Genomic DNA, 20,932 nt, shown 5'->3' on the forward strand with positions numbered 1-20,932 from the left:
ATTAGCGACATTTTCATTATCCTATATCATATCTAGAGCTTACGATAATGAGAATCCACGGCTGTAAAAAAATTATCATAAATTATAAATGATATGATAATCTCCCAGTGATACCATATGGTATCACCGACATATTAGGTAAGATACTAGAAAAATGTCTCAATAAATTTACATTTGGCAGAAATGATATAAACATTTGTTTTATTAACCATAGATTTTTTACAAAATATCGTTAAAATTTATTGTATAGATAAATAAAATTTACGTAAAATGCAAGTCCATCTTTTCGACCCAACTTCGACAGACCAAATATTTGAAAAATCACACTTACTCTACAAATGTTACAAACGCACTGGTGAGCGGTTAGTATGGTGTACTAGTCTGTTATTTGTAGTAAGAATAGGGGACGAGACCATAATAGAGAGATATCGCAACGTCAAACATTAATACCGTATTAAGACGTACATAACGGATAACGGTCTATTGAAACAGGTATCAGGAGAGTTATCGCAAATTGTTCTGGGGGGTACGATAAGACCTAACGTTATTATAACAACCGACGTTTGGCATTAAATTTAACCTAGAAATTAATGTTAGCCATACTCGAATATAACTACTTGTACTTAACTGTTTTTTTTATTGAATAATGAATTTGGAAATTGATGCAGCAATAATAGCTGGTGCTGATGATAACGAAATTGAAGACTTAATTCTTGTTAATTTGCTAGAAGGAGAAAATATTGAGCAGGTAGACGTGCACTTTAATTTTAATGATTTAACCAACAGTCAATGCAAAGATTTCTTTCGGTTTAGCTCCCATGACATTAGATTATTGGTTAATTTGTTAAGAATTCCAAATGAAATACGAACTGCCAATAGGAATAAAGTAGCAGGTAAACAAAGTATACCAAATGTAGTTGTATCAAATGATTTAAAGTTTATTATTTTTAGGATTAACTGCTCTGTGTATCCTTTTCAGAAGGTTAATTTACCCGAATCGTCTGAAGGATATACAATTTTTATTTGGTCTATCCCCGCAATCTTTATCCCATATAATAAATTATATGATAGATTTTATTATAAACACATGGGGCCACCTTTTAAATGATTTAGCCATTTTAAATGAAACCATGCTTGGCTTAATATTGAAAAAATGGAGTATTATTCCCAGGTAATGTTATTGCACAATTATAAAATTATTCCATAATTTTGGTAACTTAAAGATAGTGTCTTACTTGTTATGTCAAAAATGTGATGTTTATTGATGTTTTAAGTTCCACTTCGGAAATCGTTCTCAAAATACAAACATTAGTAAATTGTAACATCAATTTAAAAATGTAATGTGTATTAGTGTTAAATATTAGTATTTGTTTATTATTTGAATACTGTATTTTAGGCAGTAAGAAATAATGGTGGAGGTTTACCAAACTGTTGTGGATTTATCGATGGTACTATTAGACCAATTAGGCCCATCAGTAGACCAACAGAATTATTATTCTGGACACAAATGACTGCATTGTGTTAAATATCAATCCATTATATGTCCAGATGGAATAAGAGTGAATCTGCTAGGAGCATACCCTGGTCGACGCCTTGATGCAGGTATATTTCGGGAAAGTGGAATATACAATCAATTACAAGCAGCAGCAGTTTATGGAAACCAAAGGTTTGTTATATTTGGAGATCAGGCATATGGTATTAAGGAAGCTTCTTATGTGCCCTTATGGAGCTAGACCAAATCTACTACCTCATGAACAGCAGTTTAATGCATCAATGAAAGTATTAAGAACATCTGTCGAGTGGGGTTTTCAAAAAGTAGCATTATTTGCATTTGTGGACTACAAAAAAATTTAAAACTTTTGCTGCAAGATGTAGAAAGTATATATACGGTAGCAGTTATATTTACAAATATTTATACTTGTTTGTGTGGCAGTGAAACAGGGGATTTTTTAAATACAGAGTCACCCACTGTACAAGAATATTTAGGAATTTAAGAAAAAATAAACTTACAAAAATTGAATTAGTTTTATTTCTAGTAAAATCTACCTATTTAAATATTTCAACCTTAATAAACAATAAAATGACAGAAAGAAATTAAAAAACCACATATTAACACAATAAATAATTTACATAATCCAAATAATGTAAATACATTACAATGTAAAAAACGACACTCTCAGAAAAAATACATAAAATTAAATATACAGTATATCAGTATTGTCATGACAAAACATTTATTTACAGATTTACCATTTTTACAAGTATATAACAAAAATTGAATTAGTTTTATTTCTTTTTTTCATTACCAAGATATAATGCCCACAATCAAGATATTAACAAGAACAGAATAGTAAAGAAAATACATACTAAAAAACCAAAAATGAAACTTATGAAACAGCCACCTACTTCTTTTTACCCAAAAAGAATTTTCCGGTTCCTACGAATACTTTGTCGTTTTCTTTAGTCCCACCTTTTTCTGGGTGTATATCCTCCATTTTACGCCATTCAACAGTTCCCATTGTTGATCGTTTATTCTTATTGATGATTTGATCTCTCACTTCATTAAGGGTTGTTGTCAGAAGTGCTATTAAGTTGGGCATAGTCTTAGAAGTGGGAACGTTGGGATTGTGCCTGTTAAGTGATTCAAAGAACTCATCAACATAGACTTGTTCCCTATTTCCACTAAATACAGGCATCACTGTCAATTGGGAATATGAGGCAGTCAAGAATTTGGATTGATTGGCACTAGCTAGCTTTGAATAGTACCTCAACTTTGGTAAATTTACTACTACAGACTTACCAGATGTAGTCATTCCCCTAAACTCTGTTCCTATCTGCTCTCGTGTGCTCCAGTTCTTGAGGTCACTTATTTCCTCTAATATGCTGAGATCTTCACAGTATGTTCCAAAAATAGAATGGAAGACTACTTCAGCTGCATGTGTCGATTTCCAATTTCCCTCTAGTTTGCAGGGTATGTAACAAGCAATTTTGTATAAATAGAAGCCACCATTTCCCGATACATTGAAGTGTTGCAAAATTGTGTCTCCACCTAACATGCCATTAAGTGGGAACATTGCCACATTTATCTTTCCTTTTCCATCCACACTGAGCTTCCAGGCCACATATAGCATGTTAATTGGGAAAAACATCCGATATTTTATTTCTACTAAAATCTACCTATTTAAATATTCCAACTTCAATAAACAATGAAATGCTAGAAAAAAATTAAAACCTACATAATTTCCATAATCCAAATAATATAAATAGATTGCAATGTAAAAATAGCATTTTCAGAAAAACATAAAATTAAATTTACAATATATCTGATGAAAACTGATTACAATTTCTGAGAATAAATCTCAATATATTTAAAGCTCTAGTTGAAGTTTCATTAATATGATATTTAAAAGTTAATTTAGAATTAAAGTTTATACAATAACAATAATTTACAAATTCCTTTGATCTATCAGAAGTAATTTTTTACATTTAAGTATAACATATTTACTTCACACCAACTAGCTAAGTTTTTAAGATTATTTTTTAACAAAACGGCATCATCACTGGTAATAAATTTGTACAAACTTTGAGAATTTCACGTTTTTATTGTAGTAAATTTAAAATACATGCGATATAATTTCTAAAGTAAATGAATGTCTGCGTTCTTCAGTAGCTGGCAGTGGACTGTGTCTTTTACGGTACGCGATGCGACCGGTACGGGGAAAGGGACGCGGAAGAAACGGAGCATCTTTCGCCTTGCTGTCACGTGTTTTAAACAGGCCCGGTTTTGGCACTAACATAGAGTCCCGGCCTTGAAGCACTGTAGGGGTTCGAAAGGAAATAAGCTAGTTCGGCAAAACACAAATTTTGGTCACGGCACGTTTCAATTCACTGGTAGCAGTCTTTACGGTGACGGCACGAATGACTTGATCATCGCCAGTGTGTAGTTTGGAAATTCGTCCTAATTTCCATTTTAGTGGTGGGACTCCATCTTCTTTAATGAGGACCATAGCGCCAACGTTGATTAATTGTGGAAAATTTGTCTTCCATTTGAGACGGGCTTGTAAGGAGGATACATATTCCTTGGACCACCTGGTCAAAAAATGCTGCACCATAGATTGTAGTCGTTGAAACCTTGAAAGTCGGTTTTCAGCCACATCATGTAACTGGCGATCGAGTGGCGCCATCAGGTTGTCTCCAATCAGAAAGTGTGCAGGTGTGAGAGGAGTTAGATCGGGATCGTGTGAAAGAGGACAAAGAGGACGGGAATTGAGGCAGGCTTCTATCTGACACAATACTGTATTAAATTCTTCAAAAGTTAATGAAGCGTTGCCCAGTACCCTTTTTAAATGTTGTTTTGTAGATTTAATTCCAGCCTCCCAAATACCCCCGAAGTGAGGAGATTTGGGAGGTATAAACTTCCACTGAATACCATCTTGTGATAAACCATTTGCGATGCTATTCGCGTTACAAGAAAGAAATTTGTTTAATTCGTTGTTAGCTCCTACGAATGTAGTCGCATTGTCAGAATGTATTTCATTGCATTTACCACGTCTCGAAGTGAAACGACGTAGACATGCCAGGAAGCACTCAGTTGTGAGATCACTGACTAACTCTAAGTGTACAGCCTTTGTGGCGAAGCACACGAAAAGTGAAATGTAAGCTCTAGTTGTTTTGAAATTTCTACCCTTACGATCACGTAGTAGGAATGGGCCACCATAGTCTAAACCAGTTATCGAGAAAGGCCTAGAAGGAGTGACGCGAGAAGCAGGAAGATTTCCCATGAGGTGTGATTCAGGTTTGGGGTTTACCTTAAAACATTGTATGCATTCGCGAACCACACGTTTCACCAGGTTGCGTCCTCCTAGAGGCCAAAATCTCTCTCTCAGAACTGATAAGAGAGCTTGTGGTCCAGTGTGTAAAAGTCTAATATGTTCAGAGCGTGCTATGATAGTTGTAAGGTGACATTTTGAAGGGAGAATAATTGGATGTCTTTTATCCAAATCAAAATTGGAGTATTGTAGTCGACCTCCAACACGTATTACCTTGTGTGTGGTGTCGAAGAAGGGATGTAGGGAAAATAATTTACTCCTTCGATTAAGAGGTTTAGAAGAAGATAACTGGTGATATTCTTCAGATAAATGGTAACGCTGTACCGCACGAATCAAAAAGAAAAGCGCTTGATGCTGTTCAACGACCGTTAGAGGACCAAGCTGTCTAGAGGAGATCTCATGAATTCTAAGATTGTTCATATATCTTAAAACATAAGCGAATATACGCTGTAATTTAAAGAATGAAGAATGTTTGTTGATCAACTCAATAATGTAAGTGTCGAATATGTTGACAATGTTGATAAGGGAAAAGTTCGTCACAGAATGACGGTATTAGATTTTTGTTTTGATAGAGTGCAGCAACAACCGTTGATACGTATTTCGACCTCCTTAAGTCTCTTCAGAACGGTATAGTCACTGCTCAGTGACATATTCACAAAAATCTAATACCGTCATTCTGTTTTGTTATTTACTTCGTTGGAAGTACGAGAAACTGAATTCACTACGAATTTTGACTAGGATGAACAGCTTGTGGAATGCAATTTTAGATTCCCTTGCCGAGTAATTCATCGAGCTGTTTGTTTCGCAAATTTTAGGAAACACAGTGGTTAAGATTTGAATTCGGTTTCGCTAAGTAGAAATCGTTTGATTTCTCTTTTTGGAAAAGTTCGTGTTTCGAACTTCAGGAAGGTTTTCAGTAAGAATCATAGAAGATTGTTGAGTATTGTTAGTTGGCCATTGAGATTCAGTTTGAATCAACCAAGAAGGTCGATGAAACCAAAAATTTGAGGAAGCTAAGTTAGAAGGTGTCATACCACGTGTCAGTAAATCTGCAGGATTGTTCTTAGTATTTACATAACACCATGAAGTGACATTCGACAGTTGCTGAATGGTTGCCACTCTGTTAGCGACAAAGGTCTTCAATATATGTGGGGATGAATTGATCCATGATAGACATATTGTGGAATCAATCCAGTAGTAAATGTTTTGGAAATCAAACTCACAAGAAGAAGTTACTTTGCTAACAAGTTGTGCCAGTAAAACAGCGCCAGAAAGCTCCAATCGTGGAATAGTTAAAGTTTTGAGGGGAGCGACCCGTGTTTTGGCACAGTACAAGTTGGAAGTAAAATTTCACAATGTATCACAGCAACGTATGTATATTGATGCACCGTAGGCGTGCTGCGAAGCATCGCAGAACCCGTGCAGTTCCACTGAGGTTGGGTTTGGACAAGACACTTGTCGTGGTATTTTAATAGAGTTGAGTAATTGTAATTGAGAATGATATTTAGACCAAGTCGTGTATAAGTCAGCAGGTACAGTTTCATCCCATGATATTTTGAGCTTCCAAAGCTCTTGGAGTATGATTTTAGCAGTGACAGTGACTGGTGATAGAAGTCCAAGAGGGTCGAAAATCTGTGCAGTTGATGACAAGATTTGTCTTTTTGTAATTCTGAAAGGAGGAGTTAATCCACTGATCGAGTATTGTAGGCAATCGACGTTGGGATTTCAAAGTAAACCAAGTGTTTTGGTTTGGTCACCTTCACCAATGTGCAAAGGGGTTTGGTTGGAATTGGACAATGAGGCTGGATCATTTGAGATCCATTTTCTCAATGGAAATCCGTGACGTAGAAGTAGACTAGTGATTTGTTCTTTAATTTGTATGATTTCATTTACAGTTTCTGCACCTGTTAGGAGATCGTCAACATAAAAATCGTGTAAAATGATATTAGAGATTTTAGGAAAACTATTCATGTTTCTATGAGCGACTTCTTGAAGTGATCTAATGGCAAGAAACGAGGCAGAAGCTAATCCGTATGTCACAGTGTTTAAGGTGTATACTAGAATGCTATCATTAGCGTTAAAACGCCATAGAATCTTTTGAAGGTTGCGTTGAGATTCTTGTACCAGTACCTGACGATACATTTTTGACGCGTCCGCGCTCAAGACGTAGTTGTGTTTTCTAAAGCGCAATAATATGTAAAATAAGTTGTCTTGTACGTTTGGACCGACCATCATAAGGTCGTTAAGTGAAATACCGGTCGAACTTTTAGCCGAACCATCAAAAACGACACGAAGTTGTGTAGTAGTAGATTCAGCCTTAAGCACACAATGATGTGGAAGAAAGAAACCGTTTTTGTCATCTTGATCTTCAGCCAAAGACATGTGCCCAAGATCAATGTATTCCTTAATGAATTGATAGTATTGTAACCGCATATCATTGTTTTTAAGCAATTTATGCTCCAATGTAAAAAATCTGTTAGTTGCTGCAGTTCTGGAATCTCCAAGTTCAGAAATTGATTTTTTGAGTGGAATTGTGACGATAAAACGTCCATCTGCGTCTTGAGTTACATTTTCTTTGAAATGTTGTTCACAGTAGTTTTCTTCGTCAGAAAGAAATTCAGTTTTTGGATATTCTTCTATTTCCCAAAATTTGGAAAGTTGTGTATCCAAGTTGTTTGTTACAGAACAGTGTAAACTTGTATATGTGTTGGTTTTGGTGTGTATAGGTCCAGATATTAGCCAACCTAACTTGGTTTTTTGTAGGATGGGTCGATTACGACCCAGTTTAATTTGCCCTATGCTTATTAGATCCCAGAATATATCTGCTCCTATCAGTAAGTCAATAGGAGCAGGTTTGTTAAACTCAGAATCAGCCAAAGTAATATTTTCTGGAATGCGTAGTTTGTCAGTACTAATTGGCAAGGAAGGCAAGTTATCTGTAATGCGAGTTAAGACAACACAAGTTATACGTCTTTGAAAATTGTTAATGTTGGATTTGAAAAGTAAAGAAATGGAGTATGTAACCTTAGTTTGCAGTTGATTTATTCCGGATATGGAAGTATCAATTTGAGTTTTAGGCAATTGTAGAATATTGGAAAGTTTCTCAGAAATGAAGTTTATTTGGCTTCCACTATCAAGAAGCACTCTACACTGATGTGGATTGTTGAAGTTGTCAAACACCGTAATACAAGCAGTTGAAAGGAGTGTCTGAGGTGGTGAGGAAATACTACTTGTCAAGCTGACAATCTCATTCGGTGTGCTAGGAATAGATCCAGTGTTGTTTTTTGAAGTGCTCTGTGTAGCTTGGATCTGCTCCTTGTCATTATTCTGAAAGTGAAGTAAAGTGTGGTGTATTTTCCCACATTTTCTGCAACCAGAAGATTTGCAGTTTCGTGTTACATGATTAGTACCTAGGCAGTTTATACATAATCTCAAACGTTTCGCAGTATTTAATTTTTCAAGAGGTGTTAGTTTCAAAAATTTGTCACAGGTGTACAAACTGTCACTTGCATTACATAAAGTACAATTGGTTGTAGTGGTAGAAACAAATGATCGTGTTTGCCTATGTGGCTGTTTCGATGCAGTGTCGTCCTGATGTTGAGTTATTGAGGATAGAATACGACAGCGCTCTTCCAGGAAAGTAAGTAAATGTTGTAAGGTTGGGATGTTTCTAGCATCAGTGCGCGATTCCCAAGCTCGTTTAGTAGTGTTATCGAATTTATTAGTAACAAGGTATATGATTAAATGATCCCAATGTTCAGTAGGCCGTTGTAGCACTTCTAATGCGTTCAAGTTCTTCTCGATTCCGTCGCGAATTGATGTTAAGCCGTAATAAGATTCTTTTGTTAGAGTGGGTAAATCAAAAAGAGCCTTAATGTGATTTTTAATAAGAAATTGTTTGTCTTCAAATCGATCTTTAAGTAGCTTCCAAGCAATGTCATAATTCGCGTCACACAATTGTAATGATTTGACCTTGTCTGCTGCTTTTCCTTGTAGGGAAAGCCGCAGGTAGTGAAATTTCTGTACTTTAGACATAGACGAATTTTCGTGTATAATGAATGTGAAACTATCTCTAAAGAAAAGCCACTGATCAAAGGACCCGTCAAAAGTAGGAAGGGATAACTGAGGCAAGCGAATGTTTGAGAAGTTACTTTCTGAAGAGCTAGTACTATCATTATTATCAAATTTATTTGTGTTCATGAAGGAATTCGTTAGTTTTTTGGTGGCTGCAATGATTTTGTAATAATCGTTTTCAAATTTCTCTCTCTCTCGCGAGAATGAGCATCACAATTAGCATCATAGTTCTTATCTTCTGCTTCAATAGTTGATTGAGCTGTGTTGAAATCGTCTAGCAGTGTTTCAGCTTTATTTAATCGCTGTTGTAGTTCGTATAAATCGATTTCATCACATTCCGAATCTTTAATAGTGTTAAAATAATTACTAAAACGAGTGAGACTTGATTTAATTGAAGTACGATTAGTTTTAGCACAAGCCATTTTAAATTTGTATAATTGTGACACCCCGTATATATGTATTTCAGTGAAAGGAATAAAAATATATCGCTATAATATATCTTATGTTTAAAGGAAATATAACAATTGTTAATTGATATATATTTGTATAATTGCGACACCCTGTATGTATGTATTTCAGTAAAAAGAATAGAAATATATCGCTATAATATCTTATGTTTAAAAGAAATGTCAAAATTGTTAATAATTCTATGTATGATTGTAATAAATACTGTGCCGGTATTGCTTCTAAGATGAATGTAACAGTTGAATAAGTAAAATTTCAAATTAAAATATAAAAACCGGCAAATATCGTTAAAAATATTGTCAGATAGAAACAGGAATGAAATGTTAAAGGGGGATCAATTGTGATACACACTATCTATCCGTAAATATTATCCACTAACCTGTAATGGGTCTGTTGTGGTATATCTCTACGTATTGCCGCTTCGCTTGTCCAGCCAAGGTCAACTGCTGTCTCGTCTCAAGTTGTTCGTTAGAATAAATGTAGGAACTTCTTCGAATCTAATTGTTGCAATTTGCCGATATCAAATCGGGTTTAAACACTAGTTTGTATCAAATCTGGATCGAAGAACCAACTTTTATGGTATTAAATTTGTACAAACTTTGAGAATTTCACGTTTTTATTGTAGTAAACTTAAAATACATGCGATGTAATTTCTAAAGTAAATGAATGTCTGCGTTCTTCAGTAGCTGGCAGTGGACTGTGTCTTTTACGGTACGCGATGCGACCGGTACGGGGAAAAGGACGCGGAAGAAACGGAGCATCTTTCGCCTTGCTGTCACGTGTTTTAAACAGGATGGATTTTGGATTTTGTATTTTTTGTGACTATGATCATTCTTCCCCTGTACCCTTCATACAGAATAGTGTAAGCGTAAGTGTAAGTAATTCTTTTTAAATTAACATATCCCTAAATAATTATACGTGACATCACATGCTCCTTTATACCTATATTTTTGAGCTTTATTCTAAAAGTTGTTTTGTTTGTGTCTCTTTAATATGAGATGTTCTAAATAAAATATTATGCAGGAGACTTCAAAATTTTTAACGTTAGATAATTTTTTTTTAATAGAAACTTTCCATTTAAAACTAGCTTTTAGCTTCCCCTTTAATAAATTGTTAATTTATTACAGGTTTTTCGACGCGATGCGACCGGTACGGGGAAAGGGACGCGGAAGAAACGGAGCATCTTTCGCCTTGCTGTCACGTGTTTTAAACAGGCCCGGTTTTGGCAATAACAATCACTAAGAGGAGACTTGTTTACATTCATTTCTTAAATGGAAAGATATTAAGTAATCATTCCTTCTACTAAATAATTTATACTACTTATGTATTTTCCTTTTTAAATACATTAATTGCCTTAATCTACCATTAAATCAAATTGAAAACGAAGTGGTTTTAAATTTTTTTAGCAGAACAAATAAGTCAAAACCTGTATATATAATATAAAATACTGCTAAACTGTAATTAACATCATATATGTGTGATAAAGATATTTCCTCACTTTGTATGTATGATATACTTTTACTTATGAATGAATCCAGGAAAAGTTTAGTGATAGTTTAAATGATCGTTGAATTTACAACTAAAATCCACATAAAATGTCAGAGTATGTTAGAAAACCATTAATCAATTAGTCATATTAAAGCTTAAAGGCAACCTGAATGATAGTTGGCGAAAATTTAAACGGAATTATAATATTTTTATGATAACCTCAGTAAAACGAAAAAGCTTAAGAAATTAAAGCAAATATTTTATATTGTATTATATTAAGCCTAGCAGGAGAAAAAGGTAGAATTCAGAAACAGGGTTTTATGAGAAAAAATTATATTTTAATTTACATAATCTAAATAAAGAAACAAAAGTTACTGTTTTAATTGTTGCAGAAGTGATTGCATTAATTCCCTCTGGGCTGAGATTGTCTCTCGCAGGCTATTGCGGTCAGAAACTTCCAATTCAAATCTGGCTTTTTTAATTTGTAGCTGTTGCTCTGTTTTTTTTTCTTCTAATGCTATTTGCGGCTCTTGAAGTTCAACCTTCCTTTTTTCTAACTGCAATTTATTTTCCTCTAATTGCAGTTCCCGTACTCTATGTTGTGCTCTCTCTCACTTCTTTCTTGAATGAAAGTTAAGCCACTTCTACAAAGACCTGCACTTTGATTTTTTCGTTTGCGGATTGGCCCTGAATAAAATAAATAAATTTCTTTAAAACAAAATATAGCCTAAACAATTATATTACATTTTGTGTTAATTATTATACAGTTATGTCATAGTTTTTATTGGAACAATTAGAAAACATTTACAGAGGAAGTGTTACACTCTCAAAATAATATTTATTATAAGTTAGAATTAACCTGCTATTTGTTTCCTGCTGCTGGGACCTTCTTCAGCAGTTCCATCATTGAGTGTTTTGATGGGACCCTCATTAACAGTTCCCTCATCTGGTGTTTGCCCATATACCACTTCAGGAGTTTCTTGAGAAGTTGCTGCAACTAAAATAACAGCAACACATACAAAATAATGGTTAATAGTAACCAATCACATTTACCATGATTTTATCAATTCTATATTTTTAAAATAAAAGTAAGTATGGAGGTATCAACATTTCCACAATTGTAGTCATGATCACTGATGACATTTTCTTCATGGTCAATAGACATTTCTAACTCATCTTTGACATAATATTTTGCTGCAAGGTCCTTAGAGCAACACCAATTTCTGAGGATTGTTGCTCCTGTTTTGTTTTATTTCTTTTTAATTTAGTTGGAGTAATTCTTGTGCTTCTAGCAATGTCCCAAATCTCTTGAAGTAGATTATCTCTTTCCGAGAAAATCTCTTCAACTCCTGATCTGAAAATGTTTAGGTAGGAATGAAGACAAATTAGAAGGATCTATTTACAGCATCCTTCTTTTTCCAAATTTCCATTAAATGTTTTAAATGGTCTCTTAGCGTTCTGACTGAGAATTCTTTTTTTGTTACTATATTCATATTTTCTCTCAGTGCCTCCCATTGTTCTGGTTGTTGCAAGACTTACGACTTGCCTCAATAAAGCCAGATCATCGTCGGCGTTGAACCTGATTCTTTTGTTCATCTTCTGTAAAAACGTAAATATTTTATTATTTAACATCTAAATAGCTAGTGAATTACCTAACCCATTTAAAATAGTGCACAAACTAATAGTATGTTTTACTTACCAGATATTTAAAAAAGACACGTTAGAAAATAATATAAAAGATCTTAATAACGTATATATAATAATTAATAACTTCTAAATAACTAATGTCCTAAGCACAAGCACAAAAAGTATAAAACTTGTCTAAACAAAATAAGAACACACGTGTTTCTCAAAACAAACCAAACAACATAGATAAGAAGGTTAGATTGCCAAACAAGATCATCCACAGTCACAGTTTTTGGTTTCTAAATTTCTATTCTATGAACTATTTTTATGTTTTATCCTAAATGTCAAATTATCGTTTAACGTAATTACCATCCCTTATTTCGACCCAAATAGCGGAAGCCCTTATCCGGTATTAACGTAACATTCACTATGCGCTTGCGTACATGTCAAAATTGCGATATCTCTCTAATATCGGTTCTAATAGGTTTCAAGGGCAAGAGAAGTAGGCGTGTTTTGTGGTACCGTATGGTATCACTGGGCGGTATTGGGTTAACGCGCAAAATTTTTTCACAATATTTGTATTACAAAAATATGTACAATCCATTTTTGACTGTTTTAGATAGACAAACGTTACATTTTATTTAAAATTTTTTATTTCTAATTAAAAAAACAGTGGTAAACCGTTTTACCAGAGAGCATTTCAAGAAAAATATTTGATATTTGTTTTCTGGTATAACTACCGGTATTAATTTATAATCAAAATGTCAATACTACAACAAACTGAAGTATAATTTATATAAATCAAAGATAAAATAGTTAATTTTTGTGATAAGGAATAAAACACTCTATGCACAAGGCCACGTCACACTTAATACACATTGTGGTACTTCTTTTCTGAACACCCCTTTTACTACATTCATTACAACGGTGCGATGTTTTCTTCTGTGGTAAGTGGTCTGCATTTAATTTTTTTTCCGCTTCCAGTACTACCATAGAGGTTTATGTTTCTTTCTGCTAGTGAATTTATTCATTAATTGGTCGGCTATTGTACTGCTTAAGTGAAAATGACTGATCGGTTTTTTCGAGGACATTTTACCTTTACTGTTTTTTTTACCGCATCAACCTCTAGGGTTATTAGCTTGAGGGATACCATTTTCCAGTGATTTCTTAGTTGACATGACACCGTTTTTTTAACTTTTATACTTCTGTTCTCCAGGAAGTTTTTGGTGAAGGCTAAGAATTTGCCATTTATTTTCCAACTTTTCATTGTTTTTAAGATGTGATATGTCCACGTGGTGTCAAATGCTTTTGTGATGTCACAGAAAATTGCTATTAATTTTTGTTTATGTATAAAAGCTTCGTGTATTTCAGATTCTAATGCTATAATATTGTCTATTGTAGACCGTTCTGATCGGTACCCACTTTGGATGGATGTAAGGAGATTTTTCTTTTCTAAGTACCATTTTAATCTTTTGCTTAGAATCTTTTCCATTATTTTGCAGATGCTACAGGTAAGAGATATTGGTCGATACGAAGAAGATAAGTTTTTTGGTTTATTGTCTTTTAAAAATGGTATTATAATTGCTTCGCTCCGAGATATGGAAATTTATGGGTCGAATAAATTTTGTTGAAGATCTCTACTAAAGTAACCTTCGCGCTTATAGGTAGTTTTTCGATGAAAATTGGTGGTATGTCATCAGGTCCAGGTGAGGTATTTTTGAGGTTATTAAGACTTTCATTTAATTCATCAAGTGTTATGGAAGTGTTTAGTGGATCAGCAGTATCTTCTATATTAATTTTTAATGCTTCTGTTCTTTCTTTGTGTTCTAAGAAATTTGGGTGGTACTGCTGATTGCTTGAATACAACTGATAGTGTTCTACTAAAATTTCTGAGATTTCGTGTTTATCTGAAGTTGTTAGATAATTTTTTGTAGTTATTGTGTCAATATGGTTAAATGTTTTTAAACCATTTATTTTCTTTATTTTTTGCCATATATCCCTTATGGGCGTAGACGAGTCAATTGACGACACGTAATTGGTCCAGCTCCCTTTTTTGCTTGCTTTATTAAAAATCTAGATCTGGCCCTTAAAGATCTAAAATTGTTTAAGTTATTAGGTGTGTTATACCTCTTGTATATATTAAAAGCATGTTTTGTTTGCTTTAAAGCGGATGCGATTTCAGTACCTTTACTGTTTCTTTATACAGAACATAGGAATTTACAATCGGAGCATGTATAAAGTAGTAAAAAAGCTTCATCCACCATCGTCTACTTTTCTATGTAATGCTGTAGGCTGCTATTCTTTGGTCGAAACGGTCAACACCCATGAATTTATTATATTCTACAATTGATGTTGGACATTACACATTATCTTTTCCGCCAGCACTATTAGTCTGTTGAACTTGTCCATTTTCATTGGCTAAGTTCATATTACTGCACACTGCCACAGCTTTTTTACCACGGTCTCTCCATTGGATAACAGAAATTTTGTTGCATGTTACAAAGTCAATCTACCCCATTGATATTGTTTTGTCTAATTTTAATGATTGTTTTTGGAAAACTCTTCGATCGGCACGAATAGTTCCACACCCAAAGAATCCCTTTTTCTGACAATAACCCTTGTTGTATAATGGTTGTGACAATATTAGAACTACCCGTTCACCTAATGTATTTTCGCTATCAGTTTGTTCTTTTCCTTAATATACATCAAATGTGTATAAATAACCTGTGACGGAACAAGCTAATGTCCAAATTTTAATCCCTTTCTTTACGGGTTTCATCGGCTTATATTGTTTGAGAGTTGTTCTACCTTTAAACGGAACCATACTTTCATCTATGGAAACTTGTCTGTTGGGTGTGAATGCATTTGGAAAAACTTCACTGAATTTATTTAACGTTGGTCTAACTTTATAGTTTGTCCAATTGGGTAGTCCCCCGTGCTGGCATCTGTGTGTTATCATTTAAATGAATAAATCTTAATATTTTAATAAACCCCTTTACAGTAAACACAGGAGCTGTCCTTAAATTGCGAAAATTTGGGTCTTTAGACTAATATTTTCGTAACTGTGGTTCAGTGTTAAAATCCATTATTATGAGGATTCATGGTAAATATCTTAATACTTTGATATTCTTAACTCACATATTCACGAACAACATATACATAAAGTACATACCTCTTGAAATAATTTGTAATTTGTTAAAGTACGTAACTTATCGCTAGCTCTCATACTATCTTTGAACCAAGTATTTAACACATTTAACATAGAGCTATTTAAAAAAAAAATTCTGAGGGCCACGCGTATATTTTCGTTTATTTGTTTTTATGGCACTGCTTTTAGTGACTTCGCATTTATAGAGCCCTAAATTGATTGAAACAGCCCTTGCTTTTACTTAAAAAATATGCTCAAATAGTCCGACGTGGTCTCGTGAGCATTGATTCATCGCTCAGGGCCACGTCAGCCGTAATGCGCGACGATACGACGAGTCGAGACGATGCAGTTATATGTCAGTACAAGGTTGAATTCGGTCGTGAATACATCGTACGCAAAGAAAAATAATGTCTAATCGTAAAGGATTGTCAATAGACAAATTAAGAGCATTACTAGAAGAAAGTGATGATAGTGAAAGTGATATGAGATATTTAGACTACGACTCAGACGATTCTTTGAACTACCCAAATTGGGAATAAGATAATGAATTAGATTTAGAAGAATCTGTAGAAAGTATGGAATCAATACTGCAAGATCTTGAAGCTGAAGAAAATCAAGAAAGTGAAGATGAAGCTAATGACGATTCGCAAGAACAGAACCAGAATTGAACACTGTTTCAGATACACTCAATTGAAATTTGTACGAGGGTCGTCACAAAGATTTTCCTTTTACAGAAAAGTATGGCCTACATATAAATTTACCGAATACTATACTGCCCTACTAGCGAAAAGGGGGTATATGTAATTTACATCATTACATTTACATAATTAATCATCATCATTATTTTGCTCAAGGCACTGAGTGGTAGGTATTTCTTTCCAAAAATTTAAACGATTTTTTTGGCATGATGGCATTGTAGGCTTCTAAAAGCTTTGAGATAATATTATTTCGTCTTTCTTCTGTGATGCCTCTTGGGTTTTCTTTTGTTCTTGGAGCTGGTATTATTCCAGTCATTGTAATTTTGACATTGTTATATCAGGGCCACTAAAATTGTTTTTATAAATTAGTGACATTGATCCCCTGTGGGCTGTGATTTGAACAATATCCTGAATGTATGGCCGCTCACTATGTGCTTTTTAAGTTTATAAGCGGATGAAATATCCTGCCAGTCATAGAAATCACGTAGTTTCATTTCCAAAACTATAACCCTACCAAGATTAGCTTGTAGAACAGCTTTTTTAAAATCTGGAAAGTCGTAAACTTTCTTACTTTTTCGTAGAGATTTTTGTACTTGATGGTGGAATTCGTCGGCACTCATAAATGTGTGACTTGGTTCGAAGAAATTTATTTCCATTACTTCAGCAGAAATATCAGTTGAGTTTATTATATAAACTACTAAAAACGTAAAAAACGCCCAGTTTTTGTTTTGAGAAGTACAATTATCTACCCATAGAACAATTTTTTTCGCATCTCTCTGGAATATTAAGAATTTGTGATAGGTACTTATTATATCTTCTTTTTTCGCCCTTGAATTGCCTCGTGCCAAATTGCAGCTACAGGTTTAATGTTTTTGTTTTTAGTCCCTACCGGAACGAAACTTTCGTTATAAGCAATCAATATTTGAGTAAATATAACCGATTTAAACATGTCCCACCGGGGTAGCATTATTACTTTTTCCAAATCAACGGAATATATAATTTCTCCTTCTTCTGGTTTCTTATTGGCATATTCTTTGTACAGCAGACGTGCATCTTTACTCCTTTTTATATGATTGGACCACCTCTGACACTCGGTACAATCATTTTTTTGTAAATTTTCTTCAGAGTGTGGATGAATTTTAAAATGCTCACACATTTCGCATTCTTCGTGACCCAACGTTACAAAAGATATATATATATATATATATATATATATATATATATATATATATATATATATATATATATATATATATATATATATATATATATATATTATATATATTTCTAAAGTATTCAACTAGTGAATTCAGAGGTTTAATCGGTCATTCAGGTTGGCAAATAAAAAAAGAAGTCAACTACTTCATAAGTTTATTGAAGACGTTTCGCTTTATATTTCTAAAGCTTCATCAGTTCTCTAAAATATAACAAATGACATTGAGTTTATAAGAAATACAGATATAGTTCATAACTTACAACTCAATATGTAGTATGTTATCGATGTTATCATATCTACTGTACACTTTACTCCTTATTTAAAACTAACTTAACCAAAAAAGAAAAAACAAAAACAAAAAACACACAAACTTTGCAGAAAATAATGTTCATATTCGTAGATATGAATATTTAAAAAATTTTAAACGAACATTTGGCTTCATTTAGATGGTTCTCCACTGAAGACCAACAAAGTTCTGATTTATTGCAATCTAAGCAAACAACTTGACGCGATACCGAAAATTTTTTTAAGGGCCATGTGTCACCAAATTCCAAGGTTTGAGACAATTATGAACTTCTACAGGGGACATTGCATAATTAGTTGGACAGGTGGAATTTATATGGCGGAAATATTTGATATATTATTTATAATTTATGTTTTAATGAAACTTGGAAATAGGGGATAATTTTGTTATTATTTTGAACAAAAAATACGCCAACTTTTAACTGAAGAATAATTGGTATCATTTATTTCGTAAGATGAGAGAGTGGTAAACCTGGCTCAAATTGTCGATGTCGGTTCTTTTGTTTATTGCCGATGAGTTCTTGAGGATCTCACACATTTCAATAAAGGAGCGTTTCTGATGGTTGTTTTTGTTTCGCCAGTATTTTGGTATTTGTGAAATCAATGTGATGTTTAGTGGAAATGGCGTGTTGTGCAAGGGCACAAGAGGGTTTGGAAAGTCTGATGTCGCTTTTGTGTGAAGTTATACGCCCTAGAAGAGATCGACTAGTCTGGCCAATGTAGCAGGAGTTGCATTCTGAACAAGGTATCTGATAGACAACATTAGTGTGCTCTAACGAGCTTAGTGGAGTTTTAGACTTGGAGAATAACTTTCCAATGGTTTTAGTATTTTTTAGGGATATTTTGACGGGTAAGTTTTTGAATAGTTTAGTAAGCTTGTTCGTAATTTGTGGGAAATAGGGAAGAGAAGCATATTTTGTGGCTGGTTTTGGGGTTAACAGGGAAATGTTTGTCTGTATGCTATTGGATATGGAGGCTAGTATTGCACCGTTGGGTGCTTCCGAAATAGAATGACCATAGCTTTTAGAGAAAAGATATCTGTTGATGATGGATATGGGGTAAGAGTTATCAATGAGAATGGATTTGAGTAAATCCAAGGATTCCCTCTTGTACCGCGTATGGGTCAACGTATGTACTCTAAAGCTAAGAGCTTGTACAAGGTTATGTTTGTATCTTATTGGGTGTGTAGAGTGGTAATTTAAGAACCGGTTGCTCGCCATGTCTTTCCTGTACCACGTAGTGCCCAATGTGTTACTATGTGTGCGTATGATTCGCATATCCAAAAACGGTATGCTGTTATCAACCTCCAATTCACAAGTAAATTGCAGGTGAGGATCAACGCTATTGAAGGCTGATAAGGTGCTTAAAATCTTATCAGGTGGTGTTGCAGAATGGGGGAAATGGACGATCCCATGGGAGTTCCAAAGATTTGGCGATAATATTTGTCATTAAATATTAGATAATTGGTGTCAAACGTCAGTTTTAATAATTCCGAGAATATTTCCCATGATACTGGACTGTGTGGTTGGATTTCATTCCAATGGTTCCGGAGTGACGTGACGACGCTGGAGAGTGGGAGGTTAGAAAACAGTGATACTACGTCGAAGCTTACTAAGACATATTCTCTTGGTAACTGATAATTATTGATGAATTCACTGAACTGGAAAGAGTCTACTATGTTAAAATCGTTCTTATAGTTGTATGCTTGTGAAAGAATGTCCGTTAGGAATTGGGCTACATTAATGTTAGGAGCGTTTATTGACGATAGTATAGGACGCATACTCAGTTGGGGCTTATGGATTTTAGGGAGACAATAGAACCTGGGGGCGTTGCCATTATAGTTATGGAGGGATTTGGCTAGTTTATCATCGATGATTTTTTTATTTTTTAGTTCAGTGATGAATTTATTTATTTTATTTGTGTAAGTTGAGGTGGGATTGCGGAGAAGTGGCTGATAATATTTATTATCATCTAGAAGTTGTTGGCTCAGGTTTAAGTACTGCTCTCTCATCATTAGTACTGTTGCATTGCCTTTGTCACTGGTTAATACCATTAGGTCAGGTTGTTCTTTAAGGAATGTGGACGTTTGTCTATAGACATCATCTATATCCGAGCTGGCATAGGGAGCTTTTGTGTAAAGTTGGTGAGAATATTATTAGCAGATGATCTTAATTCGAGGAGTTCATTGGCTTCCGAATGTGAAAGTATGTTTTCTATGTCAGCTACGAAATTACATACGGAATAATCGTTAAGCGAGGGTTGTAATCCGAACGTAGGTCCGAGAGATAGAAGTTTTAAGATATTTCTAGGGATTTGGATGTTTGTGAGATTTTTAATCCATTTATCGTGAAATGGTAGACGACTGAAAGGAGTGGACCCTAGATTATTTAATTTTGTTTGGAGGTGAGATAAAGAATTGTTTAGAAAGAACGTATATTTTTTGAGAAGCGAAGTTTCATATTGATCCAAAATGTTGGAAGGTAGGAGAGGTTCAAGTTGGACGAATATGTTTGACATTTGTCGATGAATGAATGCTATATCGGAATGTACCGAGGAAATGTGGAAGTTCAATAATCGTGCTCTTACCTGTGTGTTGATGGCATCCGCTCTTCTTTTTAATTTGTTAGATAATGTTCCCATGGTGGACTGCATCAGGTGGTCGGTGCGATCATTTAAGAACCTTGGGTATCTCTTCGTCTTTCTGCATTGAATCAGGAAGGTCTTTTTTGCTTCAGTTCTCGCCAGTTTTTCATTAAGTTTGCTCCATCTCTTGAGTAGTAAGGTACAGTTTAAGCCATATTTTCGTTTGATGGTCACGAAAAAACCCTCTGTATAAGTAGACATTGTAAAGACTACGACCGTCAATTTATATTTCTAAAGTATTCAACTAGTGAATTCAGAGGTTTAATCGGTCATTCAGGTTGGCAAATAAAAAAAGAAGTCAACTACTTCATAAGTTTATTGAAGACGTTTCGCTTTATATTTCTAAAGCTTCATCAGTTCTCTAAAATATAACAAATGACATTGAGTTTATAAGAAATACAGATATAGTTCATAACTTACAACTCAATATGTAGTATGTTAT

General features: G+C 34.2%; 2 protein-coding genes across 2 annotated transcripts; both read right to left on the bottom strand.

Moving 5' to 3' along the window:
* Positions 1-3,842: 3,842 nt before the first annotated feature.
* LOC140450853 (uncharacterized) lies at positions 3,843-5,249 on the bottom strand. Its single transcript, XM_072544532.1, has one exon. It carries the CDS (start codon positions 5,247-5,249, stop codon positions 3,843-3,845), a length of 1,407 nt encoding a protein of 468 aa, XP_072400633.1.
* Positions 5,250-6,554: 1,305 nt separating this feature from the next.
* Positions 6,555-9,029, bottom strand: LOC140450854 (uncharacterized). Its single transcript, XM_072544533.1, has one exon. The coding sequence runs from the start codon at positions 9,027-9,029 to the stop codon at positions 6,555-6,557; it is 2,475 nt and encodes an 824-aa protein (XP_072400634.1).
* Positions 9,030-20,932: the final 11,903 nt, after the last annotated feature.

The sequence above is a fragment of the Diabrotica undecimpunctata genome, chromosome 9 (genome assembly GCF_040954645.1).
Source record: "Diabrotica undecimpunctata isolate CICGRU chromosome 9, icDiaUnde3, whole genome shotgun sequence".
In the NCBI taxonomy this organism is placed as follows: Eukaryota; Metazoa; Arthropoda; class Insecta; order Coleoptera; family Chrysomelidae; genus Diabrotica; species Diabrotica undecimpunctata.

What these genes read in the sequence shown, in the direction of transcription:
- LOC140450853 (XM_072544532.1), bottom strand. Translation starts at nt 5,249, where the DNA reads ATGAACAATCTTAGAATTCATGAGATCTCCTCTAGACAGCTTGGTCCT.
- LOC140450854 (XM_072544533.1), bottom strand. Translation starts at nt 9,029, where the DNA reads ATGAACACAAATAAATTTGATAATAATGATAGTACTAGCTCTTCAGAA.